The following is an 18502-nucleotide window of genomic DNA, read 5'->3' on the forward strand; positions in this document are numbered from 1 at the left end:
GGAGACAGTTATATTTCCTCCTAGTAGCTGGTATGGTGCTGTGTTTTGGATTTAGGATGAGAATAGTGTCAATAACATGCTGATGTTTTAGTACTTGCACTGAATCAAGGACTTTTCAGCATTTCATACAGCCCTGTGAGCGAGGAGACTGGGGGTGCGCAAGAAGCTGGGAGGGGACAGAACCAGGACAGTTGACCCAAACTGGCCAAAGGGATATTCCATGCCATATGACATAGTGCTGAACAGTAAATATGGAGTGGGTGGCTGAGGGGCAGAGGGAACTGCTGCTTTTGGACAGACTGGGCATTGGTCGCTAGGTGATGAGCAGTTGCCTTGTACATCAATTCCTTTATACATTCTATTATTATTAACATCATCATCATCATTATTTCTCTTCCTTTTCTGTCCTGTTTAACTGTCTTTATCTCAACCCATGAACTTTTACCTTTTTTCTTCCTGATTCTCTCCCCCATCCCACTTGCAGGGGAGGGGAGGGTGAGCAAACAGCTATGTGGTCCTTAGCAGCCTGCCGGGTTAAGACACAACGGCACTGCACAGCTGTTTGCTCACTCCACCCCCAATCCTATTGGGATGGGGGAGAGAATTAAAAAAAATGTTAATAATTCATGGGCTAAGGACAGTTTAATAAGACAGAAAAAGAAGGGGAAATTATAATAGTAATAACAGTAATAATAATAAAAATATATAAAGTGAATGATGCACAATGCAATTGCTTATCACCTGCTGACCAATACTCAAGCAGTGGCCACCTCACCCCCCACACACAACCCAGCCAACTCTCCCCAGTTTTATTATTCAGCATAACATCATATGGTTCTGAATATCAATTTGGACACTTTGGTTCAACTGCACCTTCATCAGCCTCACAAGAGAAGGGTCCTCTGGGCAAGGTAGACAGCTGTTTAATTTCTTCCATTTCCAAGGCAGCTATGCCAAAAGCCCACCAGTACCCTTTTAGATCTTTGAAGTACCCTCTCCTGAGGTAGTCTGTACCAAGGATGCATGGAGCATTCAGGCAAGTCACAACAGTGCTTTTGCCACTCATTCCCAGTTAGGCTCACTTTGGCCTCCAATACAGTTAGCTATTGAGATCCCCCTGTCACTCCAGAAATACAGATGGATTCTGCCCCTTTATAGCTTGATAGCATTGTGCACTGGTGTCCTCTGCAGCCTCATACTCTTATGGGTCTTATGTGCCAGACCATCAAATCGACACAGACCCATAAACTGAGTTGTCCTTTTCCTCCCCCTGGCTGGAGGCAGGGCCCCTCTAGTCCTAGTCATAGTATTCATTACTCATTTCTGGCAAATACAAATCAGAGGTACTTTTGTTAAGACTAGAAGTAAGATCAGCCCTTCCACTCTGTCTGGGGAACTGCCCATATCCTCCCACACTCCCTGCCACCCACAACTATCCTGCCTTAGGGCAGATCTCTGGGTGGTATTCTTAAATATTTATTTAACCTTAAACAAAACCTGAAACATATTCAGGCGACATAGCAATAGGAACATGCTGGTTTGAACATTCCAAGGATATTCAAAATTCTCAAGATCTATTGTAACTAGCCTGGAGGAGAAGAGGGGGATGAAGGAGAAAGGGAAAATGAAGAAATGGGGTAAGGTGTACACCCTTGTCTCCCCCATAGATTGGTTTCCCAAGGAGAAAAAGTAAAGGGTGTAATTATTAATAGTTTTGAAGAGAGGGTTCCCAAAGTACAGAGATAATGGCAATGCTGAATAGAAATACTGGATTAATCTCATGACTAGTAATTTCATCATATCTTAAGCCAGTGTGACACAGTACAGCAAAATGATAACATTAAACAAGCCCCCCAGAGATGATCAACAGCACAACAGGGAACACATGCAGCAAGTGTTACACAATACAACTCTGAAAGCAAGAAAAAAAATCAACATTGTAACCAGTGACTATTAAACTGACAGAATGCTTATAACAGTTTTGTATTATCATACTCTGATCAGATCTGTCATTAACTCGACACTTCATGCCCCACATTGGACATGTCCCAAAGGACAGTTGTAGGTTAACCCATCAGGTAGCTAAGCACCACACAGCCATTCACTTGTGGATTGAGATAAAGACAGTTTAATAGGACAGAAAAGGAAGGGAAAATAATATTATTAGTAATAATATATAAAGTGATTGATGCACAATGCAATTGCTCACCACCTCCTCACCTGTGCCCAGGCCGTCCCCAAGCAGTGCCTACCCCAGCCAACTTCCCCAGCTGTATTGTTCAGCACGATGTCATATGGCACGGAATATCCCTTTGGCCAATTTGGGTCAGCTGTCCTGGTTCTGTCCCCTCACAGCTCCTTGTGTTACCCCAGCCTCCTTGCTGGCTGGCAGTATGAGAAGCTGAAAAGTCCTTGACTTGGTCTAAGAACTGTTCAGCAACAACTAACACATCAGTGTGTTATCAGTATTATTCTCATCCTAAATCCAAAACACAGCACCATATCAGCTGCTAGGAATAAAATGAACTCTATCCCAGCTGAAAAAAAAGAACAAACTCATTTAATAAGAAAAGTATAAGTGTTTCATGGGAGAAACAAACTGAAATAAAGATATTTGCTTTCAGACAAAAGCAATTAACATTTTTTCTAAGGAGAGCCAAGTAATTTATTGGAAAAATGCTGGGTTATAGGATCAAACTCATAGCATTTGTAGTTCAATATAACTGGACAAACAGAGCTGTATTAAAACATTAGACCAATTCAAGAATATGTCCAATGCTGCATGGCTTTTTGTCACCTTGCTTGGCTGCAATTTTGCTTTCAAACATCTATGCCAGTACATGGACTAAAGTGGTCACACAATATATCTCATGAGAACTTAGTGTTTTTTCCTTACAGAATAGAATTCTGTGGACTTTTGTATGGTCAAGGCTGTTATTAATCAGGTCTGGCTAGCACCTACATATGACAAGCAAAGCCAAGGTCCTGTAGTGCTTGATGCATAAGTCCAAAGTAGTGTTTTCCTTGAAAATTTTGTCATAGGAACAGACAAGTGAGAAAGAGAAAAAGGAAGGGAATACTATAGCATCTCCCTTAACAGGCTGAGAAGGTACATAGATTTTTGGCCCTCACCTGCTAGTATGAGAAGCAAGCCGTTTTCAGGCAGCCTACCCCAACTGAGCTGTCTTTCTGGTGATGTCAGTAAAGAAATTGGCTCAGAGTTCCTCCCTGCAGGTTTCAATTGCCTTCTGCACAGTCCAGTTTTATTTTAGTGCAGCTCTGCTGTTTTCAGCAGCATTCTTTCCTGGAAGAAGTGAATAAACTCAGGCCTGTAATCAAGTGCCTGCTTAGTAGACAGCTGTGCACACGAACAGTAGTAGCGTGCCAAAACAGCAGAATCATGCTGTACATCAGAAAGTACAATTAACATTTACCAGCAGAATTCAGGCTTTGAAAGACATCATTTTTAACTTGCACATACTGCTTGTGAGTCTTGTTTTGAGCTAGCTATCTTTGTTTTTGCCTTTCCACCAATGATTCCGAATGCATCTAATCACTTTAGAAGACCAGTTGGATTGGTGAACTTGATACAAGATAGATTTACATGAACATTAAATGGATTTGGGAAGGAATCTTATAAAACTTGTTAATTATTAAAGGCATGTAATCTTTCTGCTAACTTTTACAGACTTCCAAGTACCTCTACAGCAGGTGAAACACAATCTGCTATATTGGCATTATTTGCTCTGGCTTTACATTATGAGCTAACACCATATCCAGATACCCTACGAAACACAAAGATGATATGATTTTCTCTATTGGAAAATGTCCTAACTCAAACAGGCAAACAAAAATCCCCCAGACAAACCCATTTCCTTTTTGACTAGCTGGATATTGCTTCCTATGTTATTGCCTCATGAGTATATTATTTATTACCTGTACTAACTGTATTACCTGTAATGGACCCATCCTCATGGCTTATAGGAGCTAGTAATTTGAACCCATGTAGGCAGAGCTTTGTGTCCGTAAGGATCCTGGCAGAACCTGGCTCTACATTCCTATACTCCCTCAAAAATAGTGGGTGTGCCTTTCTGTTTTATCATTTAGTTCATGCAGCATAAAATATCAATATAAAATTGCATAATTTTCAGCAACTTTTCATTCCCCTCTCCCAGAGATAAGTGTATACAAAGCAGTAGATTTACTATCTATCCAAGGAGTAGACTAATGCTTGTAAAACATCAACACAAAAAAGCAGTTCAACAGATGCTTCCCATGGAGTATTCTATAGTTCTACATTGTTATCCCTTGCCCCATAACAAGTAGGTCTGAAATGTAGCTGGAGAACAGTTGTGGACATTTGATTAAAGTGGGATTCATTTATTCAAATGGATGGGGTGCTCATGCAATTAAAAAAAATAAAATCAGGCATGCCATCTCAAAACTAGTATGCATAGACTAGCGTGCAAACTGTTTGAAGTAACATCTTCCCTTCTAGAAAGCTTACACAGTACCTGAGGGTAATTTCTATTTTTTTTTTTTTTTTTAATTTCTGTAATTTAATAGTTTTTAGACCAGTCAGTCCAGAAGCTGTGGAAGCCAGGATGTTTCTTGTTTTGTAACTGAAGGCAGTTTCTAAATGAAGTTCTGAGATTAACATAAGATACTAGCACTTCTCCCTGTGATATAGACATCTGCTGCTCTTGCAGATCATGACCCAGTACACAACCCTAATTCACATGCCACCAGAAACACTGTACTTTATTATCATTGAACAAATCCATTCCCACCTCTTGTATTAGACAGACTGTTGTAGTGTCACAGATAAGCTTGAAAGAAGAAAAAGACTTGAACTTCAAATAATTTCACCTGTCTCCAATTAGCATTAGCAAATATAAATCCTTTCTCAGAAGGTCAGGAATAACCTTTTCTCCCAGTATATAAGGTTGAAGGCTAAGCAGAATCCATCACTTGGTCTGACTATACAGTTGATTACAAGATAATCCCATGAATATTTCATGCAAGAAAGAGAGTGCAGCATCCAGGCAGTAAGGTGACTTGAGTACCTGAGATACAGCCTTATAAAAAGGTTACCGCACTTACGTTCTACCTTGAAACACTGTAAAGCTTTGCAGATATACAGACACTCTTCCTCACTGAAACCACCTCCAGGATTTAAGTCTAATCCTTGAAAGAACAGCTTTTCAAACAGAGCTGGCTGCTACAGAACCCTGGTTTTGCATTAGCTTTTTCTTCCTCTCCTCTGCTGCCTTCTGCGGAGTTAGGACAAAATATGTTGTTATGTTGCTTGCTGAGGTATTATGGAACACGAAGACAAGATGCTGAACTTCCAGTAGAGAATTGCCATGGACTCTCAGGTCACGGGAGTTTTGCCATTTTTCTCTCTCTTTCTTCCACAGGGGTAATAACCAAAACAGAAGGTCTGGCTAATTAGCTTCAGTCTGTGGCTTGCTTAAAGAAGGATCAAGCCAGGATGGAAATAGCTGCTAACACTGTTCACAACTTAAGTCAGTGCAGAAGCAGATTGTGCATATGATCAGCATAGCCACATCCTATTAGCTCTGTCGCAACTTCCAGCCAAACCTCCAGGCAACATGGAAACTCATGCACCTAGTAAGTTTATTCTCTGCTTCGTTGTTAATTACTGCCTATGAAGCTGAATAGATGGAAAGGGGGTGGTGAACAGGAAAAGGAATACTTTGAAAGAACTTGTGTCTTCTTTCAGGGCATTTAAAAAAAAAAAAAAAAAAAAAGGAAAGAAAAGCTTGTGGCCCAGGTTACATACAAACAGCTCAGAGATAAAACACAGAGTTTGTTTCTTCAGAAGTCTCGGGAGTGCAGCTGTGGGGCAGCATTGTGATTCATGTGGAAAAGAAAATCTGTAGGCAAATCTTTTTTCTGGAGCTCTGCTGCTTTCCTCTGTGTTATCCTTATTGCAATGCAACTGGGGAAGAGAACAATATCCTTTTTCAGAGACGACTGAAAGCACTGAACTTTCAGTTCCCATATGCAAGGAATAAATCTGCTCAGTGTGTAAAATCTTTTGTGTTTGAGTTCCCAGTGTAGGAGCATAGAATAATGTTCAGTGATAACATTGTAGCATTAGTTGTTTACTGTTACAGATGAGAGCTCTGTGGTTGTTTCCAGACATTGTGTCTTAGTGTTTCTGGGTCTTGTAGCTCTGCTGCAAACACCAAACTATCCTGAAGTTCATGGAGTCCTGTTATTTTTGTGTTCTCCCATCCAGTTGCCTTCATAAAATTATTTGAATATAGCAAATTGCAGTGTGCAAACAGCCATGAGATTTAAGGCCTAATGCTAGTCTTTGTAGCATTACTCTGATGTCCTTTTTCTGTTCCTGATCCTTCACTGTTTGAGTTTGTTCTGTTATACACGTAATGTGGGAAAAACCAGGTACTTTCTGTAATATCTATATTTAGAGACAGCTTTGGAAAAGTAAAAAAGAAGAAAAAAGAAAAAAAAAGTGAGCATGTATGCACAGCTGTATTATATAGATACAGCTCCATTAAGTCTTCAGTTAATTCAACAGCCCACAAAGCAGTTCCAGTTTTGGTTTTATACCGTTTGGTTCCCACGTCTTTATCCACAGCTCTGCTCTGCTTCCTTCATTCTTGACTCATAGTCTTCCATCCCTTAAAAGACTCTCAGGCTCATGGTATGTGTTAGAGGTGAGTGAGCAATTCGTTTAACTCAGGTGCATTCTTCCTGCTCCTAATGTCAGAGGTAAAGGTCCATGAGCATCTACCACAGGAGTGCAACCACAGGGTTTTACATTTGTGTCTGTGACCAGAGTTATTTGGGCAGGTCCATGCCAGCAAGGAGCTCCCACTTTCCTGCCCCTGTCTGTTTGAGGTGCTGCAATGTTTCTGGCAACAGTTCAGGACTGGCTGTCAGGGTCCACAGTGCATTTCCTCTCTAAATACTCAGCTTGCCACATCAAAGAGTATATCTGGCTCAGTCAACATCCAGCTCCCTCACTGACTAGAGCTGTTGTGAAGGAAGCTGGAAGAGAGGACCTACCCCTCCTTTCCCTCAGGAACAGTTTTTTGCAAGCTGTGGCTTTACTGCTGGCGTCCACTTATGCTAAGTCGCAGGTGAGCAGCAGCTATATTTGTGCTCCATCTTGGACCTTTGTTAGTCTGGCCCTGACCTGTAGCTGAGGGCTCAGCTTCCTGGCTTGGCCTTGGACCTGCTGTGTCACTGATGCCTTGCCAGGGGATTGCTGAGCTGTGACTGACCCAGATCACTCTGTCCCTGATCCTGACCCAGACCTGCTGCTCTTGCACCTGGACTCCCTGTCGGTGGGGTCACTCGCTGTTCTGCTCTGTCACACTCTGCTCCTGGCTCACCTTACCCTGTGAAACAGGTGACTCTTGCTGCTCCCTGCCATTCTTTTCCCTAGGATGTTTTTTATGAGTATTGTTGTTATCCTTTGAGCAAGTAAATCTTTATAGAATCTGTGAATATACTTTCACACTAAGGGCCTGAGGATTAAGGACAAAATGTTCCATCTTACTGCCTACTAACAGCTTCCTGAAACATTACAGTCTCAAAGTGCATGGTGATATGGGAAGATGCTCATTTTCTGCCAGAATTACTCCTTGCACACAACTCCACCAAACTCAACGTAGCTACAGAAGAGAGCGGTTCCCTTCATTATGTTTTCCAAACTACCATTAGTGCCTTTTAAGAATTGTAGGAATTAAAAACAGGCAAAGCTTTTCAGATTGTCTAATGCTCTCACCAGTAGCTAATAGGAAAACTATGCATCGTGAAGCAAATTAAAACAAATTTCAGATTGGAGTGTATGCAGACTACCCTGGAGAGGAGTAACTCACTGGAAGCTTCTGGGAAGTGGGATTCTAAATGTAGCTTGGAAGAAGTAAAAAGGGCTAAGACAAGATCAGAGAAAGAACAGTCCTGCTAAGGTTTATGATAGGCAGCACAACTCCATACAATCCATTGTCTGTTTTCCACCTTTATCACATTCTTCCCTCTCCCAGCCATATCCCCCAAGCATTATTCCTCCTGGGGAATAATTTTGGGGATGCAACTAAAGGGAGGAAGAAGTGGAGCTAGAAACAAAGGACTTTTTTTTTTTTTTTCCCCCTCAGTTTTGCCACTTCCTATTTCCTTCCCCATAACTGAGTTTTCACCAAGAGATGAGGGATCTAAATTTGCAGCCTGCAGTTTGAGCACTTAAACAGTACCTCTCAAAGTGAAGATGGTAAGGGCAAAAATGTCTTTAAAAAGTCCTGGCTTAGTGTCTTGGGCAGCCTGGGTGCATCTGCCTGTCTGGGCCTTGTTCTAACATTGTTTGAAATGTCACACCCTGACCCTTCAGGACACTCAGAAATGAGAATCTCTTGGGTAGGAATCAGTATCTCAGTTGTATCCATTTACATTCAGCCTTACACTCAGACCTTTCTTTCCCAGCCTCCAGAATATGATCAAATAATAAATATTATTTATAGAGAAAACTGCCTAATGGTGTTGTGGGGCTAATTTTAATACACGTAGTTAAGCACAAGAAGACTAAGCATCTAAATAGATCTTACACTAACCTGAAGGAAGAAATACCAAATATTTGAAATTTAATGGTCAAACTTTATCTTTCTTTTATTCAAATAAGAAGCTTGAGAACACTATGCTAATCTAGATCGCCTGTAATGAAACCTTTCCTTCAAGTGATATTGAAAAGAGAATGTATTTCTTACACAAAATATATTTTCCTAGGAACTTCTTTAGGTATCTTGCTTCCTTTAAGGTTGACCAAGGCTCATTTAATTAGCATGCATTCCCTTGTGACTCTTGAACTGAGAAATTATACAATAGGGAGTATTTGAAGAGACAAGGGGTGGCACCTTAAAAAAAAAGAAAGCCATAGTGCGATGAAAATACTTGCATACTTTTACAGGTGTGATTAGCTGTATTGAAATCAGTCTCTTTTGATGTTCATGTTCAGAACTGGGAAGCCATTAGTTCAGTGGGGACCTAAAGAACACATCTATAACCATGTTATATCTTCTTATTTATACATACATTCTTTGAAATCACATTTAAGTCAAGCTATCTACAAAGAGTAAATGAAACCAATTCATTTTCATATTTCACTGGAGGGTGGAAGTTTTAACAAGCTCACCAAACAATGCTGCTAAATTGCAGATATTTTGAACAACCTTGCACAGGATTTCGTGTGAGTTACAAGTACACTTCTCACTGTGGTGTCCCAGAAATGTAGGTATTTCTGATACTTTACTGGAAAGAGAGGAAGATAAACAAAAGCAGACCAGTGTCTGTGCCCTGAGTGGCCAAACCTTTTACAGTGTATTCTGCAGAGGTTGTGCCTATGATAATCTGACCATTTGGACCACTCAGATCAGATAATTGGCTGTTACTCAAGATTAATACAGATCTCCTAATTAGGTTAGCTCCTTATTGCATATTTCACAAGCAGTGTGGTCCTTTAAGACATTCTCCTTAGTTCTTCCACTTTTGGTGGTGTGCGTGTCTTAAACTCTGTTGAGAAGGTACTGTGTCCTTGTAAGCCATTTGCAACTGGAAGAAGCTTGACTAAAGGGAAGGTTCCCATGCCATTTTTCTAAAATAAGTGTAGTTCTTGAACACTTGTTTTCCAGGTGGAATTCACTCCACCACTGTTCTCTGGGGTGTAGCTTTGGTGTGTGTTTGTGTGTGTACATACACATCTCAAAGATATGCATCTGTTTTTGTACAAATATATATATGTATATATACAGACGTGCACATGTGCGCACACAGATTGTTTCTATCAATACTAATTCCTCTAGAATATTTACAGAATGAGAACATGTAAGGCCAGATGTCATAAAGGCTTGCAGGGTAGAAGGTCAGGAAGCATCTGAAGCACAAGCCTCCGAGGAGCTGCGGTACTATCGGCAAGTATTGTCAAATGTGGAATTTGTTCAGAGAAAAACGTTTTGATTCAGACAGTTTGATTTGGGAAGATGAAAAACTTTTGGGTGAATAGGAGTCTTCCAGATTCTGACATAGAAACTGCATTTCCATCGAAAAACTTATTCTGACTGGACATCACTGATGGCTTCACCTGCTTACTAATGTTAACCTCAGGTTTGTGACACAGTTTGTGAAGGTTGGGAAGCATAATGGAAATGAAATCAATTTATTATAAATGGACTGCACATTTTTTTTCCCAGGCTCAACTAAAAGGACTAGGAAGAAAAAAACTATTTAATTGACTGTATAAAAGTCTTGTGAGATATCCCAGGCTTAGACTGAAAATACTGGAGAAATACCATGTTTACCCTCTGGGAATGAAAGCTTCACTTATTAATTATTTGCCTTGGAGTTTCCCTTGTGGCATCATTATGTGCTTCATTAAAATAAAAAAAGTGTGAGTCTCCTTGACAGATCAGAAAAGGAAAACTGGTGAGTCAACCATTGCATGGTTCAAGGACCCTAATTTGTTATTGATAGGAATCATAAGAATAATCATAATTTTAGGGGCCACTCCCTCCCCCCTCAAGCATTTCATTTTTTAAAATAATTCTGGCTCCTCTTTTTGCACATAATTGCAGGTAAGTAGATTCAGACTGTGTAGAGGGCATAGAAGATTAGCAGTAGAACATAATGTTTGCCTTTGACTCTTAAAAAATGGAAGGGATTCAATAATTAAGAGGAAAATATGACTTCCAGACATGTTTTAGCAATTTTTCCCTCTCCACCCCAAATGAGAGAGAGACACAAAGTTCTGTTTTCACAATCAATAAGAATGGATCCTTTTAGATTTTCCTTGAATTATTTGAAGAAGATGATCACTGCACAACTCTGTAGGTTTCCTGCATATTCATCTCTTCAATTCTTTCTTTTATGAGACGCAATTCAAGATACTTCTGCCACCAGTTAGATGGCTCAGCACTGTGGAAGAAACATTCTTCAGCCACATGAACATTGAGTGAGAGAGTTATTCCTGCCTTCCTCTTGCCCTTTCTCCATCACCATGAGGGAAATCATATTGTCTTAACACAGTGCAGCAGATCTCAAAGGGCAGTTCCTCCCTTACTGGAAAGTAGCTATACTAGGCTGTTGAAACTACTTTTTTTTTTTTTTTTTTTTTTTTTCCCCTTAGGCAGAAGTCAGAAGTGGGGGAAAAGAACTGCAGCATTGCTAGGATTGCCTACTAAGGCAAGAAGAGATATCATGGATGTAGTGTCTCCCTGGATATGTGGGAGCCAATGAATATTCCAATTATTTCTTCTTCCTGGGGAAGACAGAAGTACTTACTGGTGAAGCATGGTGTTTTATCTTTTCAGGGGTAGTGGGGCTAATTCTGTGGGCAGATGGGTCTCCTCCACCTGGATCTTCTCTCTGGTAGAAAACACTAATGCTTGAAAGAAAAAGCCACAGTTTCTGAACCGAATAAGCATCTCAAAGAAACTATGGGTAAAAATCAATCAATTCCATTTACAGTTATGGCACCACTAGAGGGAGAAAGAGTATGAAACATCTGTACGTTACACAAGTTTCTGTAACCATTACTTTTTATCATCATTCTTTCCCTGTGTCACTGCTTCTATTGACTGTGCATTTCTTACTCATGACCAAACATTCTTCTTTTACTCTATTGTTGTAGTACACTGCTGTACAACAGATATAGCTTATTGATGGCAGTGGTAGTGAATACAACATGGCATGTAAAAACCTGTCCCAGTTATGCTGCCCTGTGCCCATGAAATTTGCCAATAAAAGAGATGGGAAACACATCTAAAACTAGATGTCTTAAGTCTCAGGACATTAGTCCCTGAAAGTAAAACATTTAGGGATAAACTTCAATGTACTTCATGACAATTTCACACCATTGTTTGTCCAAAATTTAAGACTTCTGAAGAGAGAATGGCTGCTAGCCAGAAGTTTCTATCTATACCTGATTGCACTTAATTTTGCTCACATTACACCAGAACCGAAATACTCCACTTCAGGCCTAGTTGTAAATTGTAAGCAAACTTGACTCACTTCAGTTGCAGTGATTTGGCTCCCATCTGGCATGAATACAGCACCCAGAGAACCCCAGTACAGTCACTTGAAACACACAGTTTGCTCATGTTCAGGTGGGAGGTCCTTGACTAGTTGCAAAGCACAGATTTTCCAGCTTCTAATCTTGTGGCTAAAGTGCAGGAGTACAAATCCTGTTGAACAACCAAGATAGTGCTGAGATAAGTGCAATGTTGTATGTGAAGTTCCCACTTCTCCAGCAGTTCACATAAGTACCTGCTACTCCTCTTCAGTTGCGTGCACCTCTCTCCGTTTACTTAAGTTCAACACCTGAAGTCAAATGGTGTCCATTAATTCATTTTCTTTATTCCCTTAGGAAACTACCTGCCCCAAAACCTTCTTAATGTAACACTATTTATCTCGTATTCTCAGACTTTCCTCTAGCTTCCTCACACCCAAGTCTGAGCAGACAGAAGGCAGCAACATCATCAAGAGACTCTTTTTCAGCATGCAACAGCAAATACCTCACTGTTCCTCAAAACCATCCTTCGTTGCACAGCTGCAGTATTAATGGATCTTTTGAAGCACCTAACCATATGGAGTCCTACAGCAGTTCTGTAAGTAGGATTTTATGTTCATTGACATACCTCTAATACCTTTGAGATGAGGAAGAGGCTTGGAGCAGGATGAGCAGAATATGATGCATTTCTCCTCTGTGTTAGGCAAATCCAAGCTGCACTGAGAAAAATGACTGCAAGTAAACAGATACTACAGCCTTAGATAGTTCAGTAGGTTCTCTTAGTGTACAACAAGCAGTAATTGTTCTAGTGGTATCACCAAGCTTTATTTAATAATTTACTTGAGTCAAAATCTTCTGGAGCAGGAATAGATAGGTTGATATTACCTTGGTGCCGGAAAAGATCTGCAGGTTGATGACTAAACTGTCTATCTTTTTTCAAACCATAGGTCAACACATACCTAGGAGTTAATTTGAGCTGTACTGGAAGATGAAAGCTTAGGGAGGCTGCAGTCTTCAGAGCATGGCTGTTAGGGGAGAGACCTCTTGCAATACGTTTGTAGTGATGTATTTGCTATTAGAGGAATAGAATAAAACTGTCATGAAATGCCAATCCTACCTTCAGATATTCTCATTGCTTGGTGTACTGGCTGCTTGTCTTGGAAACATCAAGAAGCAATGAGTCTGGGATTGAAAATAGTAATTTAGATCACTGATTCTGACTTCTACAAGGGCTGTGAGAGAGAAGGAGAGAAAGATCTTGATAATTCTTTCAGTGATGTTTTGCAAATTGCAGTTTACTTAATTTGTGTTTCTCTCTGATAAGGCCTTCATGTGCCAGAAGGTGATATGGTGAATAAAGTATTGCAAATTTAGCGTCATAAAATGCTCTCACAGAATTTTGTGGGAATTTTGACATTCTCTGTTCAATAGAAACCCATAATAATGGGGATGGCACTTTGCTTCCAATAGTGGCTGGGAAGGAATAAGCAAGAGTCTACAAGACAGGGAGAGTGGAGCTGCTGTATCTCCTCCTCATTTTATTTTGTGTAACTCCAGCAACATCTAGTGTTGCTATGGTGATCTCTCAGGTGGCAGGGTTGTGGTAGCTGGCTACACACAGGTAATAAACAGGAAAACCTCTTAGAGGCTTTTCATGTTCCCAACCTTCTTGTTCCCTCTTCTGCATTTGTTTGAGCATCTTATTTCTGCCCACACTTGCCAGTAAGAGAGGAGAGGATGTTTGGAGTTCATCTTCTCTAGAGTCAGCTAATGTATTGTGTTGTGCCAGCAACCAGGCAGTGGTGACATCATTACTTCTGCGCTGTATTGTGTGAAACTCTCTGGAAGGGAGACTAGGAATCTGGAACAGGATTTTCTTCACTGTGGCAGAGATGGATCGTGAAGGTTTGCATGGACTGCCTGTGAGTACTATATGAAAATGGACCTAACTAGGAAATGGGGAATTGCAATAAAGTGCTATCTCTCGAGCAATTTTATATTCTGCTAGAATCTATTGTTGAGTGTAAGTTTAGATGTGCCTAAAGGGACTATACATATGCTATACACATAATGTCTGTGATATGTGTAATGTGTGGAACAGATTATGTGATGATAATTTCATGAAATAAAGAAGGATGGAGTATGCATACAAAAATGATTTATTAAAGTCACCATATCCTTATGGCGACTGAAAGCTACTTTGTGGGAAACTGAGATGTGAAGAGAAGCAATGAAAAACAAGAATTTGGGAGATGTTGGGGTATTTAACAATATGCACGTATGTCTAAAGCCTTCAAGTATTCATGTTACATTAACAAATGACAAAATTGCCTTACAGTTCGCTTGGTTAACCTTGAATTCAGGACTACTGGTGCATGTAATAGAAGGTGAGGTAGGGAGAGAAAGAAACCTTTAGCTGGTACCTGTCAAGATTTTGCTTGTATAGCCACCTATGGGATCCATAAATAACTGGAATTAAATTAGGGGTTCATTGATTTGAGTCAGGGTGACCATATTTATTTGCTTGAATGTATTTCCACATTTTTGAAGTTCTGGTGTCACTTTAATGAATGACACAGTAGAGAGTTCTGTGGAGGCTTTTAAGATACAACATTGAGCTAGAAAGGGTGCTTTTTAACAATTTTGTATTCAACACAGATTCTGCAGAATTTCTGTCCCCAGTAGGGTGGGGTGGAGGTGTTAGAATGGAAGCAGTTTCATGCCAAAAGGTTTTGGATAGTGGAGATGAGGTGGCAGAGATGGTCCACAGTAGTAGCTGAGTAGAACACAGGCAATTTTAATGATTATGGTTGTTGATTTCCTTCTGCAGTGTCACAGCAGAAGGAAATATGTAAAGTATATAAAGAAATATGTAAAGAATATGTTCAGTCACATATTCTTCTCATAATAGATGAAAACACATATCAACTGTTAGCCATCCATAGTGTTTATCCTCTTTAATCCCCAGTATTTGCCAAATCATCTCTGTCCAGCCCTGCCGTCTTGCCCTCATACTACTTTGAGGAACTTTTTCTTGTTCTAGTTGGAACCAGTCTCTTTTTACTCCTGCACACAGTCACCTGCTTCCCTTTCCTGACCATCTTTGCTCCACAGCTCATTCTTTTTTATGTCCCAAACTGTAATGTGATCCTTGTTCCCAATTCCCATCCCATTTTAAAATGCTGATGTGGTATCCTATATAGTCTGTTTACACATAAACCAAAAGACAGCATTGGCATGCACATCCATACCCACGTGTCGGATAGGTAGCTATCCCATGGTGCTGTATAAGGTCACTGTCTTTAGACACTCTCATTTGTTTACAGTCAGAAGAGCGCAGTGTGATTTAATCTGATCTGCAGAGTACAAGTTTATAGGTCATATGCATCCCCATTTAATCTCCAATTTTTGCTCTGCTCATCTAATGCTTTAAAGTGCTTGTGTAAATTCAGACCCTAGGCCTGGCTTCTCCTTGGACTTTAGGGTTTTCGATTCATAACACTCATGTGTTTCCCTTTCAGATTATAAACAATTACCTGGATGGGACCCAAAGAGGGGCTGTGGACTCTGTGAGTGGCATGCACTTCAGGGGCAGCAAGAGAAAGGTCGACTATGTTTTAGCCTATCACTACCGCAAACGCCTTGCCCAGCACCAGCAAGGGACCAGCCCACCAGAGCCAATGAACAGAGCAGACTCCATGGCTGTTTTTTCAAATGGAGAGACCAGGAAGGGTCACCTCGAGCTGCAGCCAGACAGTGGCCAGCACATCCCACAGGAGCCGCTGGGGGCTCAGGTGATTGAGCTTGGCCCACTGGACGCCCTGGAGGAAGAGAAGCGGCTGCAGAGGGAGGAGTATGAACACAACCTGGTGGCAGCAGGGCTAGAGATTGAGAAAGATGCTGAGGTAAGAGTGGGCAAGCTGTGCCTCCTGCACAACATTGGGTACCTGGTGGGGCTAATGGATGTCTTGTTGCAGGAGATGACTACGCAGGGGATGTAAGCATGGGCAGGCCATGGTGGTGGGGCAGGAGACAGGCTGTGGCCCTGCGGCAGAGCCTAGCCTGCCTTTACTCCTGTCCTGGTTTACATGTTATGTGTAGGACATCCTTGATGTATTTTATGGCCAGTTTAAGGAGCCTATCCTGAATATACCCTGTTACTATCACAGTAGTTGATACTATCAGAGTAGTTCAGAGCTGAACGTCCCTTGATCAAATGCTGCTGCTGCAACTTCGAATTCTAAATCTTCAGAAGTAAATTATATGAGTTGCTTTATACATGCCTAAAATACGGAGTGAGGCCAAGAAGAAGATGGAGAGGATTGCTTAGTTCTTTTTGTGTGAAAAATACTTAGTTGTTTAATGTGTTGTTGAGTAGAAATTTTGATCTTACTTCAGTGGAAAACATATTTCCTTATCTAAATGTCCTTATGGCTTGCAGTAAACACATTTTTCTTGAAATTTCAAGAAAAAAATCAATAATTCAATAAATAAATAAATTCAATCAATAAATAATTTCAATATTGTTAAAATGAAGAAAGGCTATCTTAAGTAATTTCTTGGAATACAAAGTGTTGTCAGGACATTTCATATTTCATTTCCAGTCTGAATCCTAACTTCTTTCCGGCTATGCATAAGTTTTGTGTCATTTTCTTCATTCCATGTATAAAACGAACAGCTTTTACTTTGCAACAGGAGAACCTCCCAGGCTTTACTGTGCTTATTCTCACCATATGTGTGTGATATTGGAAAGTGCTATAATCATATCTGCTGCAAGTTTTGGCTAAATTACTTGACTGTCACTATACAAAGAGTCTGCAGCCCCTTGGTGAACTGAGCATGGGACTTCTAAATCCCTTGTTGATGCATTGAGCTCTGTGCTATCCCTTCGACCATCTTTTTGAAAACCATAGATATTTCTATCTGTTGAAGGAAAGTCCCTGCTGGGTTCTAGCTTTAGGTGCTTTACATTGTTTTTGACAATTTAGGGCTTCTTTTTAGAGATGTTGAGCACTGATAGGTCATATTGCTTTCAGTGCAACCAGTAAACACTTCCAAAATGTGGACCAAAACACAGGTTGCATCTGAAAATTTGAGACTAGCTGACTTAGCATAGCAAGAGCACATTAAATCACTGGCAGGAATAGAAAGGAATAGAAAGGCCTTTTGACTCTTAATGTTTTCCTTGTTCTGTTTGCTGAGTTGCAGGTGGCTGTGGGTTGTATTTCACTGTATAGCCAGGCTGAGCCATCCTTGCACTGAATGGAAAAAAAGTGATCTCAGATCCTGATTCTTTTGTACTAAGCGCTGGTGTTCAGGTTCAATACTGCTAACACATGACTATCTTACTGCAATATTTTTTATAACCAGATTGCATAAACGCCACGACAACAGCTGTTTTTGGAGACTTCTTTCAGTTCTAAATTTCATCAGAACCTAACAACTCTAGCAGGAGCTTTGGATTTGATTATTTGACCCTTATCTTACCCAACGTTCAGTTGGATTCAAATTCTGGTTTGAATCCCTTCCAGGTGATGATGTGTACTCTTAAATAACACAAAAGTAATAAATGATGTCATGAAGATCTGATCGAGAAAAATCTTTTTTTTTGTCACAGTTTTCTTTCTGAAGAGAAAAAGCTTTTTGTAAATGAACTGGAAAGTTCTAAGGAAATTATTTGTTGAGCATTTTTTTCATGGGTAAAAAATTATTAATTTTGAAAATTACAAAAAATGCGATTCCTTCACTTTTCTATCCCTGTATGTGTACGTATGTAGCCCACACACACATACAGACACAAAATCTGTCTAATCAAAAGGGGAAGCTTTTTCTCTCTGGGATCTCTGGAGAATCTAGAAGGGACTATGAATGATCCTTTTTAGTTTGCTGCCCAAGGTATATGGCTTTTAGTTCTTTTTCTGTGTTAGTATCAGCTTTTACATGAAGTAACAGTAATAGAAAGAGATGCGGCAAAAAGGGAATCTGCTCTATCTATGACCTCCAATGATCATCTCTGCACTGTCCTTTCTAGGTGACCTATAGTATCTCTACAGAAGAAAAAAAAAAATCTTTAATAGGGCCTGTGCAGATCTGGTTCTTGTTAACCCCACTGCTTGAACAGAAGAATAAAATGGATCAGACTATTGTCCTTTTTTACTGATACTGTGGAAATCATGAAGGATATATTTAATGAGCAATATTCAGTTTATTCTGATTTAACAGATGCAGAATTTAATGATTTAGCATTTAATGACTTCAAATGGCTTCTGATCTTCTTGTGGTTGGAACAGAGCTTAATCTTTGTCTTTGAATAGCCCTACTTTGTGAAGACTAATAGATCAATTAACCTAAAGGAACTAAACACGACATGTTTTGCATTGGGTTAGTCAAACTACTAACCTCAAAGGAGATTCTTCCAGCTTTTATAGGCTAAAAGTATTTAGATGTCAG

General features: G+C 40.2%; 1 protein-coding gene across 1 annotated transcript in view; it reads left to right on the forward strand.

Annotated features, from left to right (window-relative positions):
* Positions 1 to 4343: 4343 nt before the first annotated feature.
* ANO2 (anoctamin 2) overlaps positions 4344 to 18502 on the forward strand; it is a 207009-nt gene continuing 192850 nt past the window's right edge. The window contains exons 1-3 of the mRNA XM_080577713.1: positions 4344 to 5634; positions 12466 to 12650; positions 15574 to 15957. Of these exons, the coding sequence (XP_080433839.1) occupies positions 5616 to 5634; positions 12466 to 12650; positions 15574 to 15957 (588 nt within the window). The 5' untranslated portion in view covers positions 4344 to 5615. The remainder of the gene's footprint in view (positions 5635 to 12465; positions 12651 to 15573; positions 15958 to 18502) is intronic.

Source organism: Anser brachyrhynchus (assembly GCF_964034855.1).
Source record: "Anser brachyrhynchus genome assembly, chromosome: 1".
Classification (NCBI taxonomy): domain Eukaryota; kingdom Metazoa; phylum Chordata; class Aves; order Anseriformes; family Anatidae; genus Anser; species Anser brachyrhynchus.